General features: G+C 55.1%; 1 protein-coding gene across 1 annotated transcript; it reads left to right on the forward strand.

Annotated features, from left to right (window-relative positions):
• The first annotated feature begins 7,695 nt into the window (after positions 1 to 7,695).
• LOC119966443 (OTU domain-containing protein 1-like) lies at positions 7,696 to 10,045 on the forward strand. The gene has a single exon (XM_038798117.1). The coding sequence runs from the start codon at positions 8,034 to 8,036 to the stop codon at positions 9,225 to 9,227; it is 1,194 nt and encodes a 397-aa protein (XP_038654045.1). The 5' UTR covers positions 7,696 to 8,033; the 3' UTR covers positions 9,228 to 10,045.
• The last annotated feature ends 9,885 nt before the right edge of the window (positions 10,046 to 19,930 follow it).

The raw sequence follows: 19,930 nt of genomic DNA on the forward strand, positions 1-19,930 counted from the left end.
ATGGCGGGGTTCGCTCGGAGTTGGCAGCCGTTCCTCGACTTTCCAGGAGAGCATTAAAGGTCAGCAGCAGCAGCATCCCGGTGGGGGGGGATCGTTACATTGTATTTTATCTTTGTATATACGGTTAACATTTATTTTGTTCTGTTAATTGTTGCATACGGTTATGCAAAAATTATGTTTTTGACAAAAATTTGAATAAAAATAATTTAAAAAAAAACTGTGCTGCTGTTTCCCAGCAACCTTTCCATGTTGCCAATAAGTCATGATGCATGTGGTTAATTGTAAATTCTGAGAGTTGCACTTTCCTGTTGTGAATGTACAATAAATTGGAACAATAACATTTTATTGCAGCTGCTGTTCTCCACTTTATTCTATTAAATTTTAATCTTTGTTACATTAGTTTCTGTAGGACATTTACTGCCCAGCTGGAAACCAAATAAAACCAACAGCATCCAATGTATAAAATACATAGATATAGGGCAGGATTCTCCATCGTCCGACGCCAGAATCGGGAAACGCGATTGAGCGGAGAATCGGTTCCGATGCAGAAATTGTGGTGGTTGCTGGTTTCACACCAAACCACAATCCTCCGTCGCCTCGACAGCGGCATCAACGCATTCCAGAACACATATATAAACGCTGTTGGCATATCATCAGCGCACTTGACCCGGTATTCTCCGGGAATACCTTCATGGGGGGAACCCCGAGGGCAAGGTTCACTTGTGCTTGTAAAAATTGTGAAACTTGAGCCGTGGCTGCGAGACGAGGTAGGAGACAGAGAGATGTGACCGTGGAATGCCAGTTCTGACACTGGCTGGTGGGTGGAAGGGGGGTGAAGCTGATGGGGGAATGGGCAGGGTGGACTGAGTGGCCCGCCCACGGGACTGGGGCACGTCCAGGAGCCGCGGCCTGCAAGAGAGCCATCTTGCTGCACACCCCACTGACCACCCATCTTGGCTCCCTGGTTCTTGAGAGTGACACTGGCCATCTGGGTGCTCCCGCACCGTGGCCCCCACCCTACTAACCATGGCACCCAAGCCCCACCCTCCATCAGGCAGCCCACCCAGGGCAACTCCCACTGTCGCCCCCTACAGGGGTGCCAGATGGGGGCGGCAAAACCTACCACTTGCAATGGCAGTGCCAGCCAACGGTATCCTGGCAGCAGGGATGGCACCAGGGCCAGAGGCCCCCACGGTTCCGACCACAAATGCGGCCCGGGGTGCAGAGCAAGGTGGGGGGGGGGGGGGGGGAAATGCAGGGGCAGAATCCACAGTGCCAACCGGGGTCACCGTGTAGGCCGGTACACCTGGTTGGCCACGGGTGGGTAAAAAAATGAAAATCACTTATTGTCACAAGTAGGCTTCAAATGAAGTTACTATGAAAAGCCCCTAGTCGCCACATTCCGCCACCTGTTCGGGGAGGCTGGTACGGGAATTGAACCGTGCTGCTGGCCTGCCTTGGTCTGCTTTAAAAGCCAGCTATTTAGCCCTGTGCTAAACCAGCCTCTGTGCCCAAGGATGATGAAGCTGCAGCAGGGGAACAGAGGCAGTCGCTGAGGATGGAGAGCCAGCCGCCCAACAAGCCGAGGAGGAGGAGGGGAGGGGGAGTTGCACAGGAGGCGCCGCATGTGGCCTTGTGTGTACCAGCAGCACGTGTCATTCAAGGATCTGCCGGACTGGGCATGCCGAAGACTCAGGCTGAGCAGGGGGACAGTGCGATATATCTGCCAGGGATGGGGAAGGACACCCGCTAGCAGTGGCCATCAACGTGACGGTCACCCTGGACGTTTACGTCATGGGGTCCTTCCAGGTGCCAAGTGGGTTCCTGTCCGGGAACTCGTAGAGCTTGGTGCACCCACGCCATCACAGAGGTCCTATATGCCCAATCATCACAATATATATATTTCAATGTGGACCGAGCCCACCAGGAGTTCTCCGTCATCGACAGGATGCCCCGGGTCCAGGGGTCAATTGACGGAATGCATGTTGTCCTACGGGCCGCTCTACACAAACCAAAAGGGGTTCCACTCGATGATGGGGTAGACGCCGGGGGGGTAGACTACGGGGGGGGGGGGGGGGGGGTAGACTACGGGGGGGAGACTACGGGGGGGAGACTACGGGGGGGAGACTACGGGGGGGAGACTACGGGGGGGAGACAGTGAGGGGGGGAGACAATGGGGGGGAGACAATGAAGGGGGGGAGACAACGGGGGGACAACGGGGGGGGAGACTACGGGGGGAGACAACCGGGGGGAGACAGTGAGGGGGGGAGACAGGGGGAGACAATGGGGGGGGAGACAACGGGGTGGGAGACAATGAAGGGGGGGGGAGACAACGGGGGGGGAGACAATGGGGGGGACAACGGGGGGGGAGACAACGAGGGGGGAGACTACGGTGGGGAGACTACGGTGGGGGAGAATACGGTGGGGGAGACTACCGGGGGGGAGACTACCGGGGGGGAGACTACCGGGGGGGGGAGACTACGGGGGGGGGGAGACTACGGGGGGGGGGAGACTATGGGGGGGGAGACAATGGGGGGAGACAACGGGGGGGAGACAACGGGGGGGGAGACAACGGGGTGGGGGGCAGATGACAACCAAGGAGGGAGAATGACCAGAAAAAAGGGGTGGAGTGGGCAGAAACCGGAAAAGGCTGGCGGAGGAATCAGGGGGTAGATTCGTGAATCCAGGAAGTCGGGTGGAGAGCGGAGGTTAGGGGTTGTGGAGAGCAGGAGTTGGGGAGCGGGGGGGGGGGTTGGGAAGCGGGGGTCAGGGAGCGGGGGTTGGTGGGAGCGGCGGGGTTGGGAAGCGGGGGAGTTGGGGAGGGGGGGTGTGGGGAGGGGGGGGGGTTGGGGAGCGGGGGGTGGGGAGGGGGGGGTGGGGAGGGAGGGGGGGGTTGGGGAGGGGGGGGGGGGTGGGGAGGGGGGGGGGGAGGGGGGGGGTTGGGAGCGGGGTAGGGGGGGGGCGGTGGGGGGGGGGGGGGGGTGGTGGGGGGTTGGGGAGGGGGGGGGGGCGGTGGGGAGGGGGGGGGTGGGGAGGGGAGGCGGTGGGGAGGGGGGGGGGTTGGGGAGGGGGGGAGGGGGTTGGGGAGGGGGAGGGGGGGTGGGGAGGGGGGGGGCGAGGGGGGGGGGGGTGGGAGGGGGGCGCGGGTGGGAGGGGGGGGGGGGGGGGGTGGGGGAGGGGGGTGGGGGCGGGGGGGTGGAGAGGGGGGGGGAGGTGGGGAGGGGGGGCTGGGGGAGGGGGGAGCGGGGGCTGGGGAGCGGAGGCTGGGGGGGGGTTGGGAGGGGGCGGGGGGGGTTGGGGAGGGGGGTGGGGGGTGGGGGGAGCGGGGGCTGGGGGGGTTGGGGGGGGGGGGGTTGGGGGAGCGGGGGGGGTTGGGGAGCGGGGGGGGTTGGGGAGCGGGGGGGTTGGGGAGGGGGGGGGTGGGGAGGGGGGGGGGGGAGCGGGGGGTTGGGGAGCGGGGGGGTTGGGGAGCGGGGGGGGTTGGGGGGGAGCGGGGGGGGTTGGGGAGCGGGGGGGGTTGGGGAGCGGGGGGGATTGGGGAGCGGGGGGGGTTGGGGAGCGGGGGGGTTGGGGAGCGGGGGGGTTGGGGAGGGGGGGTTGGGGAGCGGGGGGGTTGGGGAGCGGGGGGGGTTGGGGAGCGGGGGGGGGGGGTTGGGGAGCGGGGGGGTTGGGGGGGGGGGGTTGGGAGCGGGGGGGTTGGGGAGAGATGGGGGGGTTGGGGAGCGGGGGGGGTTGGGGAGGGTTGGGGGATGGGGGGTGGGGACGGGGGGGAGCGGGGGGGTTGGGGAGGGGGGGGTTGGGGAGCGGGGGGGTTGGGGAGCGGGGGGGTTGGGGAGCTGGTGGGGGGGGGTGGGGAGCGGGGAGGGGGGGGTGGGGAGGGGGCGGGGGGGGAGCGGGGGGGTGGGGGGTCTGGGGGCGGGGGGGGGGGGGGGGGGGGGGGGGGGGGGGGGGGGGGGGGGGGGGGGGGGGGGGAGGGGGGGGGGGGGGGTTGGGCGGGGGGGGGGGCGGGGGGGGGGGGTGGGAGGGGGGGGTGGGGAGCGGGGTTGGGGCGAGGGGGGGGGTTGGGGAGCGGGACGGGGTTGGGGAGCGGGACGGGGTTGGGGAGGGGACGGGGTTGGGGAGCGGGACGGGGTTGGGGAGCGGGACGGGGTTGGGGAGCGGGGGGGTTGGGGAGCGGAGGCTGGGGGGGTTGGGGAGGGGGGCTAGGGGGGGTTGGGGAGCGGGGGCTAGGGGGGGTTGGGGAGCGGGGGCTAGGGGGGGTTGGGGAGCGGGGGCTGGGGGGGTTGGGGAGCGGGGGCTGGGGGGGTTGGGGAGCGAGGGCTGGGGGGTTGGGGAGCAGGGGCTGGGGGGAGCGGGGGTGGGGGGGAGCGGGGGCTGGGGGGGGAGCGGGGGTGGGGGGGTTGGGAGAGGGGGTTGGGGAGCGGGGGCTGGGGGGTTGGGGAGCAGGGGGGTTGGGGAGCGGGGGGGGTTGGGAGCGGGCGGGTTGGGAGCGGGGGGGTTGGGGGGCGGGGGGGTGGGGAGCGGGGGGTTGGGGAGCGGGGGGGTTGGGGGGAGGGGGGGGGGGGTTGGGGAGCGGGGGGGTTGGGGAGAGATGGGGGGGTGGGGAGCGGGGGGGGTTGGGGAGAGGGGGGGTTGGGGAGAGGGGGGGTTGGGGAGAGATGGGGGGGTTGGGGAGGGGGGGGTTGGGGAGGGGGGGGGTTGGGGGAGAGGGGGGGGTTGGGGAGCGGGGGGGGTTGGGAGAGCGGGGGGGGTTGGGGAGAGGGGGGGTTGGGAGCGGGGGGATTGGGGAGCGGGGGGGATTGGGGAGCGGGGGGATTGGGGAGCGGGGGGGGTTGGGGGAGCGGGGGGGTTTGGGGAGCGGGGGGGGTTGGGAGCGGGGGGGTTGGGGAGCGGGGGGGTTGGGAGCGGGGGGGTTGCGGGAGCGGGGGGGTTGGGGAGCGGGGGGGGTTGGGGAGCGGGGGGGGTTGGGGAGCGGGGGGGTTGGGGAGCGGGGGGGGTTGGGGAGAGGGGGGGTTGGGGAGCGGGGGGGTTGGGGAGCGGGGGGGTTGGGGAGCGGGGGGGTTGGGGAGCGGGGGGGTTGGGGAGCGGGGGGGTTGGGGAGCGGGGGGGTGGGGAGCGGGGGGGTTGGGGAAGCGGGGGGGGTTGGTGAGCGGTTTGGGGAGCGGGTTGGGGAGCGGGGGGCGCGGGGAGATGGGTGTCGGGAGCGGGGGGGTTGGGGAGCGGGGGGTTGGGGAGGGGGGTTGGAGAGCGGGGGCTGGGAGCGGGGCTGGGGGGGTTTGGGGAGCGGGGGCTGGGGGGGTTGGGGAGCGGGGGCTGGGGGGGTTTGGGGAGCGGGGGCTGGGGGGGTTGGGGAGCGGGGGCTGGGGGGGTTGGGGAGCGGGGGCGGGGGGGTTGGGGAGCGGGGGCTGGGGGGGTTGGGGAGCGGGGGCTGGGGGGGGTTGGGGAGCGGGGGCTGGGGGGGTTGGGGAGCGAGGGCTGGGGGGTTGGGGAGCGGGGACTGGGGAGCAGGGGCTGGGGGGAGCGGGGGCTGAGGGGGTGGGGAGCGGGGGCTGGGGAGCGGGGGCTGGGGGGGTTGGGGGGCGGGGGGGTTGGGGAGCCGGGGGGGGGGTTGGGGAGCGGGGGGGGTTGGGGAGCAGGGGGTGTTGGGGAGTGGGGGGGGGTTGGGGAGCAGGGGGGGTTGGGGAGCGGGGATGTGGGGGGAGCGGTCCCGGGGGGGTTGGGGGGGGCGGGGGGTTGTTGGGGAGCGGGAGACCGGTTGGGGGGTTGGAGCGGTCCCGGGGGGTGGGAGCGGTCCCGGGGGGTGGGGGTGGGAGCGGTCCCGGGAGCGGTCCAGTGGAGGGGGGGGGGGGAGAGGAGCGGTCCGGGGGGGAGGGGAGCGGAGCGGGGATGGAGGGGTTGAGGAGCGGGGATGGAGGGGGTTGGGAAGCGGGGATGGAGGGGGTTGGGAAGCGGGGATGGAGGGGGTTGGGGAGCGGGGATGGAGGGGGTTGGGGAGCGGGGATGGAGGGGGTTGGGGGGGTTTGGGGAGCGGGAATGGGGGTTTGGGGAGCGGGAATGGGGGGATTGTGGAGCGGGAATGGGGGGGTTGTGGAGCGGGAATGGTTGGTTGGGGAGCGGGAATGGGGGGGTTGGGGAGCGGGAATGGGGGGTTGGGGAGCGGGAATGGGGGGGTTGGGGAGCGGGAATGGGGGGGTTGGGGAGCGGGAATGGGGGGGTTGGGGAGCGGGAATGGGGAGCGGGAATGGGGGGGTGGGGAGCGGGAATGGGGGGGTGGGGAGCGGGAATGGGGGGGTTTGGGGAGCAGGGATGGGGTGTTTTGGGAGCGGGGATGGAGGGGTTGGGAAGCGGGGAAGCGGGGGTTGAGGAGCGGGGATGGGGGGGTTGAGGAGCGGGGATGGGGGGGGTTGAGGAGCGGGGATGGGGGGGTTGAGGAGCGGGGATGGGGGGGTTGAGGAGCAGGGATGGAGGGGTTGAGGAGCTGGGGTGGGGGGGTGGGGAGCGGGGGTGGGGGGGGGTGGGGAGCGGGGGGGGGGTTGAGGAGCGGGGATGGGGGGGTTGAGGAGCGGGGATGGGGGGGTTGGGGAGGGGGGATGGGGGGTTGGGGAGGGGGGATGGGGGGGTTGGGGAGGGGGGATGGGGGGGTTGGGGAGCGGGGATGAGGGGTTGAGGAGTGGGGATTGGGGAGCGGGAGCCGGGTTGGGGGGGGAGCGGTTGCGGGGGGCGGGGGTAGGGGAGCGGAGATGGGGGGGGTGGGGGGAGTTGGGGAGTGGGAGCCGCGTTGGGGGGGGGGGAGAGCGGTCCGGGGGGGGGGGAGCGGTGGGGGGGGGGGAGCGGTCTGGGGGGTGGGGGGAGCGGTCCCGGGGGGTGGGGGGGGAGCGGTCCCGGGGGGTGGGGGGGGGAGCGGTCCCGGGGGGTGGGGGGGGGAGCGGTCCCGGGGGGTGGGGGTGAGAGCGGTCCCGGGGGGTGGGGGGGGGGAGCGGTCCCGGGGGGTGGGGGGGGTGGGAGCGGGTCCCGGGGGGGGGGGGGGGGGGTGGGGGGGTGGGAGCGGTCCCGGGGGGGGTGGGAGCGGTCCCGGGGGGGGTGGGGGGTGGGAGCGGTCCCGGGGCGGGGGGGGTGGGGGGGTGGGAGCGGTCCCGGGGGGGTGGGGGGGTGGGAGCGGTCCCGGGGGGGGGTGGGGGGGTGGGAGCGGTCCCGGGGGGGTGGGGGGGTGGGAGCGGTCCCGGGGGGGGGGGGGGGGGTCGGGGGGTGGGAGCGGTCCCGGGGGGCGGGTGGGGGGGTGGGAGCGGTCCCGGGGTGGGAGCGGTCCCGGGGGGGGGGGGGGGGGGGTGGGGGGGTGGGAGCGGTCCCGGGGGGGTGGGAGCGGTCCCGGGGGTGGGGGGGGGGCGAGAATGGGGAGCGGTCCCGGGGGGGGGGGGGGTGGGGGGGAGAATGTGGAGCGGTCCCGGGGGGGGGGGAGAATGGGGAGCGGTCCCGGGGGGGGGGGTGGGGGGAGAATGGGGAGCGGTCCCGGGTGGCGGCAGGGGGGGGAGCGGTCCCGGGTGGCGGCAGGGGGGGGAGCGGTCCCGGGAGGCGGCAGGGGGGGGGGGGGGCGGTCCCGGGAGGGGGGGGCGGTCCCGGGAGGGGCGGGCGGTCCCGGGAGGGGCGGGCGGAATGTGTGGGGCCGGATCTGACATTCCAGTGCGGTGAGGTAGCTGAAGCGAGGCTGTAAACAAGGTCAGGCTGGCTGTGCTGCCGGGGGCGGGGTTGGATTTGGAGTGTGTTCCAGAAAGGTCGCTGGCTCGGGCCGGCTCGGCCTGTCTGCCCGGGTGATGCACCTTTAGCTGCCGGGAATCCCCTGGATTTAGCGGAGCAGCGCTGACGTAATGGGGATAAAGTTAGGCCTGTGAGTGTCGCAGTTGGAATTAAAGCTGCCGGCGGGAGGGGGGTGAGGGATCGGATCTTCTCCCGGGCTCAGGCTGCTCCGGTGATGCCAGCTGCTATATTTAACCATCATCATCAGCCGGCAGCCGCAATAAAAGGGCCGCTGCGGCGACATGCACCTTTACAGCAGCGTGTTAACGCACTACCCCGGGGCCGCCTTCAAAGTCTCCATCCCCGCGGCGGAGAAAGCGCCTGTCGAGAGCCCGAGTGTCGGAGTGAAGACTGAAGCCGCCGCCTCTTCCGCCATGCCCGCCTTCTCGTCGTGCGAGCTGCTGCCCCCGGCTCCGGGCCCGCTCCTCTACACCTCCACCGCCAGGATCCCGCTGCGGCCGCTCGAGAGGATGGTGCCCATCCGGATGCTGGGCGAGAGAGGGCAACAGGCCGAGGCCGCCCTCCACCAGCGGCAGGGCGTCTGGCTGGAGGACATCCTGACTGAAGGACCCCGGCAAGTTTCAGCCGAGGCCCAGGATCGGATCCTGGACGGCAACCCGGGCGATGAGCGGGAGGAGCCAAATCCGACCTTGCAGCCCGGCCCGGAAGGGGCTGAATCTCCCTTCACGCTGTCGGACGGTGAGAGCACCCAGCGGCGGGGGTACCAGGACTGGGCCGGGCCGGAGCACCGGGCCTCGGAGGCGGCTGAACACCAGAACAACAGCCCCTGGGAATTGGATGGTGGCTTCAGGACCGTGGACCTGGTGGTGGAGAACAGGGCGGATAAAAACGACAAGTTGGCACGTTACCTGGCAGAAGTGGAAAAGCAGAATAGTTACCTGAGGGAGCGACAGAAATACAGATTTCACATTATTCCAGACGGCAACTGTTTGTACAGGGCTGTCAGTAAAGCTGTGTACGGCGACCAGAGCATGCACAAAGACCTGAGAGAGGAAACCGTCCATCACATCGCAGATCACCTGGATGAGTTTAATCCCATTATCGAAGGGGACATTGGGGAGTTTTTGATCAACGCTGCCCAGGATGGGGCCTGGGCTGGTTACCCAGAGCTACTGACTATGAGTCAGATGCTGAACGTTAACATATACTTGACCACAGGAGGTAGCATGGAAAGCCCTACTGTTTCCACCATGGTGCATTGCCTTGGCCCAGAAGATCAATCAAAATCCAGCATATGGCTGAGTTGGCTCAGCAATGGACACTACGACGCTGTGTCTGATCAGTCTTTACCCAACCCAGAGTACGAGACCTGGTGCACACAGACACATGTTCAGAGGAAACGAGACGAGGAACTTGCAAAGTCCATGGCAGCTTCTCTTTCAAAAATGTACATCGAGCAAAATGGTTGTTTTTAAGTCATTTCTCCCGCACTACGACGTATGATAGAAGGTTTATGGCAGAACTTGAGGTTCCCCGATGAAACTGATATGAATGAGCAAGACTAGCAGCGTGAAGTATAAATGGAAAGATTGTTAATATGGTTTTTATTTATATTTATATGCTTACACATTCTGATTGGGCTAATGGCACTTTAAAATGGATCGTAAATCAACTCTAAGTATCGCCTTAATTCAATGTGTGAATTCCTAGATGTTTTACCAAATGTTTGAGCTCAAACTAATGAGGGTTGCGGGGCACCTGAATTTTTTTATCGGGTTTATTGGAGTTAAGAGACCAGAGGATTGAATGGGACAGCACTGTCTCATTAGGCATGTTTTTTTACCTTAAATTTCTGATGTTTGGAAAACAACTGATGTTTAGTCTCTGCTTTGGAGAGATTTTTTCTGAAGAACACTTTTTAGAAAGACTGTTTATATTGCATTTTTGTGCAATTGCTGGTTTGTTACTGTAATACCTCCTTGTTACGTTCTCGTACATGGTATTCTGTCAGGTGGCTGGTTGCCACTAAATTGCTACCTTGATTTTATAATTGGTTAGAATAGAGCTTTCAGATCTTTAAGATTTAGCTGCAGTTACTAATTTTATTACTATCTGTTACCTGCCATCTCACTGATGCTGACTTTTATATGCTGTCCAAGATGTTTTAAGTTTTAACTTCCTAAAGTGGTTTGCAGGGTCGAACTTGTAACCAGTTTGCAATTACTGTATTTGTATTAATTGTAAAGCTATTAATCAACATGGAGTGAATAAAAGTTATGTAACATTCCTCTTACGCAGTTATTTGAATAAATATTTCACACTTTGGTTCAGAAATTAGAGCTTTTGCTATGTGACCTAATTGCAAAATTCACCATTTAATATAGATTCATGAACTTTTGAGGAAGAATATGAATTGAGCATGAACTGCCTAGTTGAAACTTCTAATTTATTTCTGAATTCAAATCTTTGAATACAACACGCCAATAAATGGAGGATGTGGTTAGGATGTGGAATTTATTACTATGGAGCAGTTGACACAGAACATAAGTGCCTTTAAGGGAAATCTTTCTAGATACTACATGAGGGGAGAAAAAGAATGAGGTTAGATGAAGTAAATTGGAGGGAAGTTCATGTGGAGTATAAAGACTGGCAGCACAGATCAGTGGAGCTGTATGCCTGTTTCAGTGTTATAAATTTGCACTGTGGGTACCAGCCTTGTATCAGTTTTACAAAGTTAAAACATAGCACCCTTGTTTTCAGTATTAACATTTAAGTGCTCAGAGTATAGTAGTAACATCTGTAAATATTTTTAAGTATACTGGAGTTCCAAGGCACCCATGAACATTTTGTGTCTGCTGCACTTGACACACTGCTATTGAACTACAGTGTGAGACTACTTTGGATTTACGCTTAAATTTTGTATTGATCAGAAGTAGAAACTCTTGCAGTAGCACTACAGTTGGATGCTGAGCTTTTCACCTTCTGTGCGCGTCAGGCTGAATGGGCAGTAAATCAAGCCCTGGCAAGCACAGAAGTTGAAAACATCAGCTGTTGTGTAATCCCATCAACTGTTTTAATCCAAGGCAATACAATTGTATATGCTTTTAAAGAGGCGTTTGTTTCAAAAAAATGTTTACACTGTCATTAACCAGAGGAAACAGATTTATATAATCAGCAAAAAGGCCAGCGAACTTATTCATGAAACAAGTTATGATTTAAAATGCATATGCTGATAGGTTGTGGACTTAGAATCAGTTGTGGAAGTAAGTTGTCGCTTTCAAATGGGACTTGGAAATATAATTGGAAAGGAAATTGCTACAGAGCAATGGGGAAAATATAGGCAAGCGAGGTTAATTAGATAGCTTTTTCAAAGAGCTGGATCAGACCTTCCACACTGCATAATGCTATAACGTGCTTTTTTAAAAAAATACTCATTAATTACTGTTTAGATGAATTAATGTAGTATTTTACCTTGCGAGAACATAAGCCTCATTTTCCTCTTACGGAGGGTTGTGTTAATTTGGGTATTTAATTGGACAGACAATGTGAAACAGCCGTCTTAGGTGATTTTGCAAAATGCAGATCCAGGTAGAGAAGACCAAAATCTCGTTATTTACAATGCCCCTGTAATGCTTGGTTCTCAATTGTCAAGTGGCCCTACAGCCACTTATAACAGGGCAGCTAAACCACCTATGCCTCTGGTGTGTGCAAAACGAGGGCAATAAGGATGGGCAATAAATTCTGGCTTAGCCAGTGACATGCACATCCCACAAATGAATTTTTGAAAAGTAGCAATGTTTGAGCAGTATATACCATTGAAATGTTGATCAAATTTGCATAAGATATTCTAGTCTTTTTGTAGTCAAGGTGTAAGACTACCATGAGTAAGCAAATGTTGGTGCCTTTATTCAGCTTAATGAAGGGATATGCATAAATCTAACGCGCCAAAATTATTTCCTCAACCCCTCACCTCCCTGCAAGGCAGCTCACTAAAATAGTGCAAGTGATCATGGAAATTGAAAATGTGTATTGAATGGTGAAGTGAGAGTGACAGCCCTTGACATCAGGGCAGCATTTAACCAAGTGTGGCAGCAAGGGGCCCGAGCAAGACTGGAGTCAATGGGAATCGGGGGGGGGAAAACTGCATTATTTGGAGTTGTACCTTGCACAAAGGCAGATAGTTTGGAGGTCAATTATCTCAGTCCTGGGACAATGCTGCAGGGGTTCCTCAGGATAGTGTCTTATGCCCAAACATCTACAGCTGTTTCATCAATGACCTTCGCTCCATCATCAGGTCAGAAGTGGAATGTCCACAGATGAAATGTTCTTTATTCGCAACACCTCAAGTACTGAAGCAGTCTGTGTCCATCTGTAGCAAGCCCTGGACAATATTCAGGCTTGGGCTGATAAGTGGCAAGTAACATTCATGCCACCCAAGTACCAGCCAGTGGCCACCTCCAAAAATAAATAATCTGATCATCTCCCCTTGAAATTCACTGGTATTACCATTGCAAATCCCCTGCTATCAACATCCAGGGAGCTACCATTCACCAGTGACTGAACTGGACCAGTTATTTAAATACTGTGGCAACAAGAGCAGAGCAGATGCTGGGAATTCTGCGGAGAGTAACTCACCTGACATCCCAAAGACAAGGCTCAAGTCAGGAATGGGATGGAATACTCTCCACTTGCCAGGATGAATGATGCTTCAATAATACTCCGGATTCTTGACACCAACCAGGACAAAGCAACTTGTTTGATTGGCACCTCATTCATCACCCTAAACACCCTCTCCACCACTGACACACAGTAGCGGCAATGTGTATCAATTACAATGTGCACCGCAGCAACGCATCAAGGCTCCTTCAACAGCACCTTCCTATCCCGGGACCTCCATCACCAAGAAGGGCAAAGGCAACAAATGAATGAAAACCTGTAAGTTCCCCTCCATGCCACACACCATTCTGAATTGGAATTATATCACTGTTCCTTTACTGTCTGGGTCAGAATCTAGGAGCTCCCTAACAACACTGTGGGTGTTCTTACAACACATGGACTACAGCAGTTCAAGAAGGCAGCACACCACCACATTCTCAAGATCGCAGAGGAATGGATAATAAATGTTCTAGTCAGCAACTAGTCCATATCCCATGAATGAATATAAGAAAAATGTAAGGATAATTTCTGTGGCCCTCTAACAATGAAAACTGGTAGACATATAATCTTTCTTCAAGGTCACTCAGGCACGCATCAGGAACAAATTGGATAGCAAAGTGTCAAGGACAGGATGAATCTTTGGGAGGGCTAACAAGACAAGGGAATACACCATGAACGTTAGGAAGTACAGAGGACCAGAGGGAACTTGGGGTGCATGTGCAAAGATCCCTGAAGGCAGCTGGCAGGTAGATAAGTTGGCTAAGTAGGCATATGGGATACTTGTCTTTATTAATCAAAGCAGAGACTATAAGAGCAGGGAGATTATGATGGAACTGTATAAAATGCTCATAGGCCACAGCTAGAGTTCTTGTCGCCACACTATAGGAAGGATATGATTGCATGGAAAGGGTGCAGAGGAGATTCACCAGGTTGAAGTCTGGGCTGGAGCCTTTCAGCTATAAAAGAGAGGCTGTTTTCCCCTGAGCAGAAAGGGCTGGTGGGCGGGGGGCATGTTTGAAATGCACAAAATTATGAGGGACATAGAGTGGAGAGGAAGAAACCTTTCTGCTTGGTAGAGGGGTCAATAACCAGGGGACATAGATTTAAGATTAAGGGCAGGAGATTTAGAGGGGATTTGAGGAAGGACTTTTTCAGCCAGAGCATAGCGAGAATCTGGAACTGCCTGAAAGGGATGCAGAGGCAGGAACTCTCACAACATTTAAGAAACATTTAGATGAACACTTGAAACACCATAGCATTCAAGACTATGGACCAAGTGCTGGAAAATAAGATTAGAATAGATAGATGCTTGATGGCAGGTACAGACATAATGAGCTGAACGAAAGGGAGGTGGGGATGGCATCAAACGGAATTAGGGATGCGTGCAGTAAGGGTATAGCAATTATTATGGGTGACGTCAATCTGCATATTGATTGGGCTGATCAAACTGGTAGCAATGCAATGGAGAAGGATTTCCTGGAATGTATAAGGGATGGTTTTCTCAACCAACATGTTGAGGAACCAACTAGAGAGCAGGCCATCCTAGACTGGGTATTGTGCGATGAGAGGATTAATTAGCAACGTTGTGGTGCGAGATCCTTCAGGGAAGAGTGATCATAATATGGTAAAATTCTTTTAAAAAAAATAAATTTAGGGTACCCAATTCATTTTTCCAATTAAGAGACAATTTAGCATAGCCAATCCACCCACCCTGCACATCTTTGGGTTGTGGGGGCGAAACCACGCAAACACGGGGAGAATGTGCAAACTCCACACGGACAATGACCCAGAGCCGGGATCAAACCTGAGACCTCGGCGCCGTGAGGCCACAGTGCCGCCCTATATGGCAAAATTCTTAAGATGGAGAGTGACAAAGTTAAGTCTGAGAATAGGGTCTTGAATGTATAGGAGCTAACTTTTTTGGTATGAGATGTGCATTGGCTAAGATAAGCTCGCAAAGGATACTTAAGGGCTTGACGGTGGATAGGCAATGGCAGACATTTAAAGAACACATGGATGAACTTCAATAATTGTACATCCCTGTCTGGTGCAAGAGTAAGACGGGGGAGGTAGCTCAACCACGGCTAACAAGGGAAATCAGAGATAGTATTAAAGCCACAGAGGAGGTATATAAATTGGCCAGAATAAGCAGCAAGCCTGAGGACTGGGCAAAATTAAAAATTCAGCAGAGGAGGACAAAGAGTTTAATTCCCTATATGTTATACGTACCAAAATGCATTACCTCACATTTGTCCGGATTAAACTCCATTTGCCATTTCATTGTCCGGTTTAAACTCCATTTGCCATGTCTCTGCCCAAGTCTCCAACCTATCTATGTCCTGCTGTATCTTCTGACAATCTCAACTCTATCTGCCACACCACCAACCTTGGTGTCATCCACAAACTTACTAATCCGACTGGTTACATTTTCCTCCAAATCGTTTATGTACACTACAAACAACAGAGGCCCCAGCAAAGATCCCTGTGGAACATCACTAGTCACAACCTTCCATTCAGAAAAACACCCTTCAACTGCTACCCTTTGCCTTCTGTGACCAAGCCAGTTCTGTATCCATCTTACCACCTCACCTCTGATCCCATGTGACTTCACCTTTTGTACGAGTCAGCCATGAAGCACCTTGTCAAAAGCTTTACTGAAGTCCATGTAAACAACATCACTGCTTTCCCCTCATGAATCATCTTTGTCACCTCCTCAAAAAACTTGACCAAGTTAACGAGGCACGACCTCCACTTCACAAAACCATGCTGTCTATCGCTTATGAGTCCATTTGTTTCCAAATGCGTATAAATCCTGTCCCTGAGAATTTTCTCCAATAATTTACCTACTGCCGACGTGAGGCTCACCGGCCTATAGTTTACAGGATTATCCCTGCTACCTTTCTTAAACAGCGGTACCACTTTAGCTATTCTCCAGTCCTCTGGGATCTCACTTGTAGCCAATGAGGATTCAAAGATGTCCGTCAAGGCCCCAGCAATTTCTTCCCTTGCTTCCCTCAGTATTCTGGGGTAAATCCCTTTGGCCCAGGAGACTTATCTACCTTAATATCTTTTAAAATACCTCCTCCTTTTTGATGTTAACATGACCCAGACTGTCCACACACCCTACCCAAGAATCATCTTCCACAAAGTCCTTTTCATTGGTGAACATTGATGCAAGTTAATCCAAACTTTAAAACAAGGCAATTATAACATAGAATTTCTACAGTGCAGAAGGGGGCCATTCAGCTCATTGAGTCTGCACCGGCCATCTGAAGGAGCACCCCACCCCCAGGACATGCTGTATCCCCATAACCCCACCTACCCTTTTTTTTTGGCCACTGAGGGGCAATTTAGCATGGTCAATCCACCTAACCTACACATCTTTTGACTGGGAGGAAACCGGAGCACCGGGAGGAAAAACACACACAGACATGGGGAGAAAGTGCAAACTCTACACAGTCATCCCAAGCTGGAATTGAACCTGGGTCCCTGGTGCTGTGAGGCAGCAGTGCTAACCACTGTGCCACATGTCGCCCCCAAACTAACTATTTGATTTGATTTGATTTATTATTGTCACATGTATCAGTATACAGTGAAAAGTATTGTTTCTTGCATGCTGTACAAACAATGCATACCGTACATAGGGAAGGAAGGAGAGACTGCAGAATATAATGTTATAGTTATAGCAAGGTGTAGAGAAAAGATCAACTTAATACGAGGTAGGTCCATTCAAAAGTCTGATGGCAGTAGGGAAGAAGCTGTCCTTGAGTCGGTTGGTACATGACCTCAAACTTTGGTATCTTTTTCCTGATGGAAGAAGGTGGATGAGACTATGTCCGGAGTGCGTGTGGTCCTTAATTATGCTGGCTGCCTTTGTACGCAATATTGTGCGCAATATTCCAGATGTTGTCACACCATAGAGTCCCTACAGTGCAGAAGGAGGCCATTTGGCCCATCAAGTCTGCACCAACCCTTCAAAAAGAGTACCCTCCTGAGGCCCACTCCCCCACCCTATCTCTGCACCATTCCCCCATCCTATCCCTACAACCCCAACTAACATACACATCTTTGGACACTAAGAGACAATTTAGCACATCTTTGGACTGTGGGAGGAAACCAGAGCACCTGGAGGAAACCCACGCTGATACAGGGAGAACATGCAAACTCCACACAGACACTCATCCAAGGTCAGAATTAAACCTGGATCCCTTGCGCTGTGAAGCAGCAGTGCTAACCTCTGTGCCACCGTGCCTTTCCTGTTTTAAAATGTTGTTTTAAAATGCAAAAGTAATGAAGGGATTAATTCCTCCAGGTGGCCTGCATGTACCTGATAAAAATACACTTAGTTTACCTTGAGAATTAAAAGTAAAAATGATGCTGTTTTCAACACAAAATATCAGAGAAGCTGGAGAAAAAAAGTGCTTAAAAACATTTGAGAATGAAAGAGATTATGAAAGTGCTAAGAGACCTAAATCGCTACTGGCTAGACATAGGCACATAATACATTGTGTCACCTGCATACAGGAGTTTAATTTCACTTAAGCAAGAGAGAACACGGCCAATCTATTATGATGACAAATGGAGATTAATTATGTGGAATCCATGAAGCAGGCCGACATATTCCGGGGGTTGGGGAGGGAAGGGAGGGTGTGGAATACCCACCGGCCCTACCACACTGACTCGTAAAGCCATGGCTTATAAGTCCCTGAAAAGTTTACTTAAGCTGCAAACCTATCAGCAATAAATTGAGCTACAGTAATTAAATATGTAATCCACCCAAAAAACATTTCATCCACTCAAAGCTGAAAATTTCTCATCTGTACAGTGCCTAATATAAAATAACCTTGCTAACTTTATGTCAGCCTTGGGTATTGAGTATAATATCAACTTTGTAATAAATAGCATCCAACAGAGTTACTGCAGTGATACACTTATAATGCCCCAGAGTTGGGAAGTTGTCAATCCTAAAAAAGCCTTGGAGTTCTCGACAAAAATGCATGTTGACTGCTACTACTTTAATGAATTTTCAGTTAAGAAGGATAATCCTGGGAGCTGTTTTTCAAAGTCTGGCATGCTCCAGATAGCTGCAGCTGTGACCCTGCCACTGTCTCCATTCACGACTGTCTTCAAGGTAAGTGGAGTTCCACCCCTCCCAGAGCCTGTGTCACAATCAATTCTCTCCCCAGGCTCTAAAGATTACCTTCCAAGTCTGCCTCTGATTCTGTCCATGACTCTGGCATATAGATAATCTATTAAATAAATCTGGACCAAAAAACTAGTATCAGTAATGGTGACCACATAACTGCCAGATTGTTGTCAAAACCCATCTTTTTATAAAACCTGTTCATGGGATGTAGGCATCACTTGCTGGGCAGGCACTTATTGCCCATCCCAAAATGTCCTTGAATTGACTGGCTTGCTTGCTAGGCTATTTCAAAGGGCATTTTAAGAGTTAACCACAAATCTGTGACTCTGGAGTCACATGTAGGCCAGATCGAGTAAGGACAGCAGATTTCCTTCCCGAATGGACATTAGTGAATCAGATGCGTTTGCAACAATCGACAATGGTTTCATGGTCATCATTAGACTTTTAGTTCCAGAGTTTCAGCAACATCTGTTGTGGTGGGATTCAAACAGGCATCCCTGCATTACTAGCCCAGTGCCAATACCACTATGCCACTGGCTCCTTAGTTCATTAATGTCCGCTAGGGAAGAAAATCTGCCATCCATTTTGCAAACTGGCCTAAATGTGACTCCAGATCGAGAGGCAATGTCTCCAAGGTCCAGGTGGTGGGTGTGATATGTTTCAAATCAACCCTGTGTACTCACTGAGAGCCTCCACTGGAAAGAGGCTGAGCATGTGTGCTGTGTCCTTTTATATGGGTTGGTGTAATGCCCTCCTGTGGTAGTGTCGCCTCTGTGTGTATCGTGAATGCCCACTGGTCGTGTCTTATCTTACTGGCCTATTGGTTGAATGTCTGTGTGTCATGCCTCTGGTGCTCCCTCTAGTGTCTAGCTAGTCAATGTATTTTTACATTAACCCCTTGTGTATTTACAGTGATGCATATCACCACAGTTGGTGTGGTGGGATGATCCTGAAAGTGAACACACCAAATGTAATGACCTAGTGAGTCATTGTATTGTCAAGAAGGTAGCTCACCACAAACTTCTCAAGGGCAATTAGGGATATGAACTAAATCGTGACCTTGCCAGTGATGCTCACATCAGTGAATGGGTACTCTATATAATGGCATATAAATTGACCTGGTGTATAAAATGACCCAATTCTTGGGGCACCATAAGTGCTTTTGCATATACTCAACATGTAAGTTGAAACCCCCACCCCACCATTCCAGCTACAAAATGCTGTACTCACATGAGTCGTTACCCTCAATTTGTAACACCAGAAATGCACCTATAATTTTCTTACGCTGAAAGTTGGTGCATGGGATCAAGCAAACGATACAGGCTGTGCTGATGAGAAGATACGCCGAAGATACGCCCACAAAGAGCAGACCGCACATCACATGGCAAGTGATGAACAGAAATGGGTCCTCCGGCAAAAAGAATCAAGTACGAAGCTGCTTTCAAGCTCAAAATCATAATATTTGTTAATTCATCAAATAACTGTCCTGCAGTGAAAAATTCAGTGTTAGTGAAAAAAAGATTGAAAGGAGAAATCTTCCCTGAAGGAGACATTCAAGACCAAATGCATCATGGGCACAGGGACCAGCCACTGGCCTGATCGTGAGAAGCATTTATTGGAATGGGGCCTTGAAAATCTTTGGAATGTTTATATCATCATCAGAAACGTGGCATGTATGTCTGCACTTAATGAAAACCTGAATCCAGGAAGGATTTCAGACCAGCAAAAGCAGGAGCTTTTGTGCATATTCCATGATAACAGCTGGATAAAGGAGGATGACATGAGATTATTGATCAATTAAATGTGGAATAGATTTCCTGGTAGCCCACTTAAAGAATGCAGCTTAGAACAAATGTGATCGGTGCCAGGGAGGCCCGGCCAACCATGCCCACATAGAACATAGAACATAGAACGATACAGCGCAGTACAGGCCCTTCGGCCCTCGATGTTGCACCGACATGGAAAAAAAAACTAAAGTCCATCTAACCTACACTATGCCCTTATCATCCATATGCTTATTCAATAAACTTTTAAATGCCCTCAATGTTGGCGAGTTCACTACTGTTGCAGGTAGGGCATTCCACGGCCTCACCACTCTTTGCGTAAAAAACCCACCTCTGACCTCTGTCCTATATCTATTACCCCTCAATTTAAGGCTATGTCCCCTCGTGCTAGCCACCCCCATCCGCGGGAGAAGGCTCTCGCTGTCCACCCTATCTAACCCTCTGATCATTTTGTATGCCTCTATTAAGTCACCTCTTAACCTTCTTCTCTCTAACGAAAACAACCTCAAATCCATCAGCCTTTCCTCATAAGATTTTCCCTCCATACCAGGCAACATCCTGGTAAATCTCCTCTGCACCCGTTCCAAAGCTT

Source organism: Scyliorhinus canicula, chromosome 5 (assembly GCF_902713615.1).
Source record: "Scyliorhinus canicula chromosome 5, sScyCan1.1, whole genome shotgun sequence".
Taxonomy (NCBI): Eukaryota; Metazoa; Chordata; class Chondrichthyes; order Carcharhiniformes; family Scyliorhinidae; genus Scyliorhinus; species Scyliorhinus canicula.

What these genes read in the sequence shown, in the direction of transcription:
- LOC119966443 (XM_038798117.1), top strand. Translation starts at nt 8,034, where the DNA reads ATGCACCTTTACAGCAGCGTGTTAACGCACTACCCCGGGGCCGCCTTC.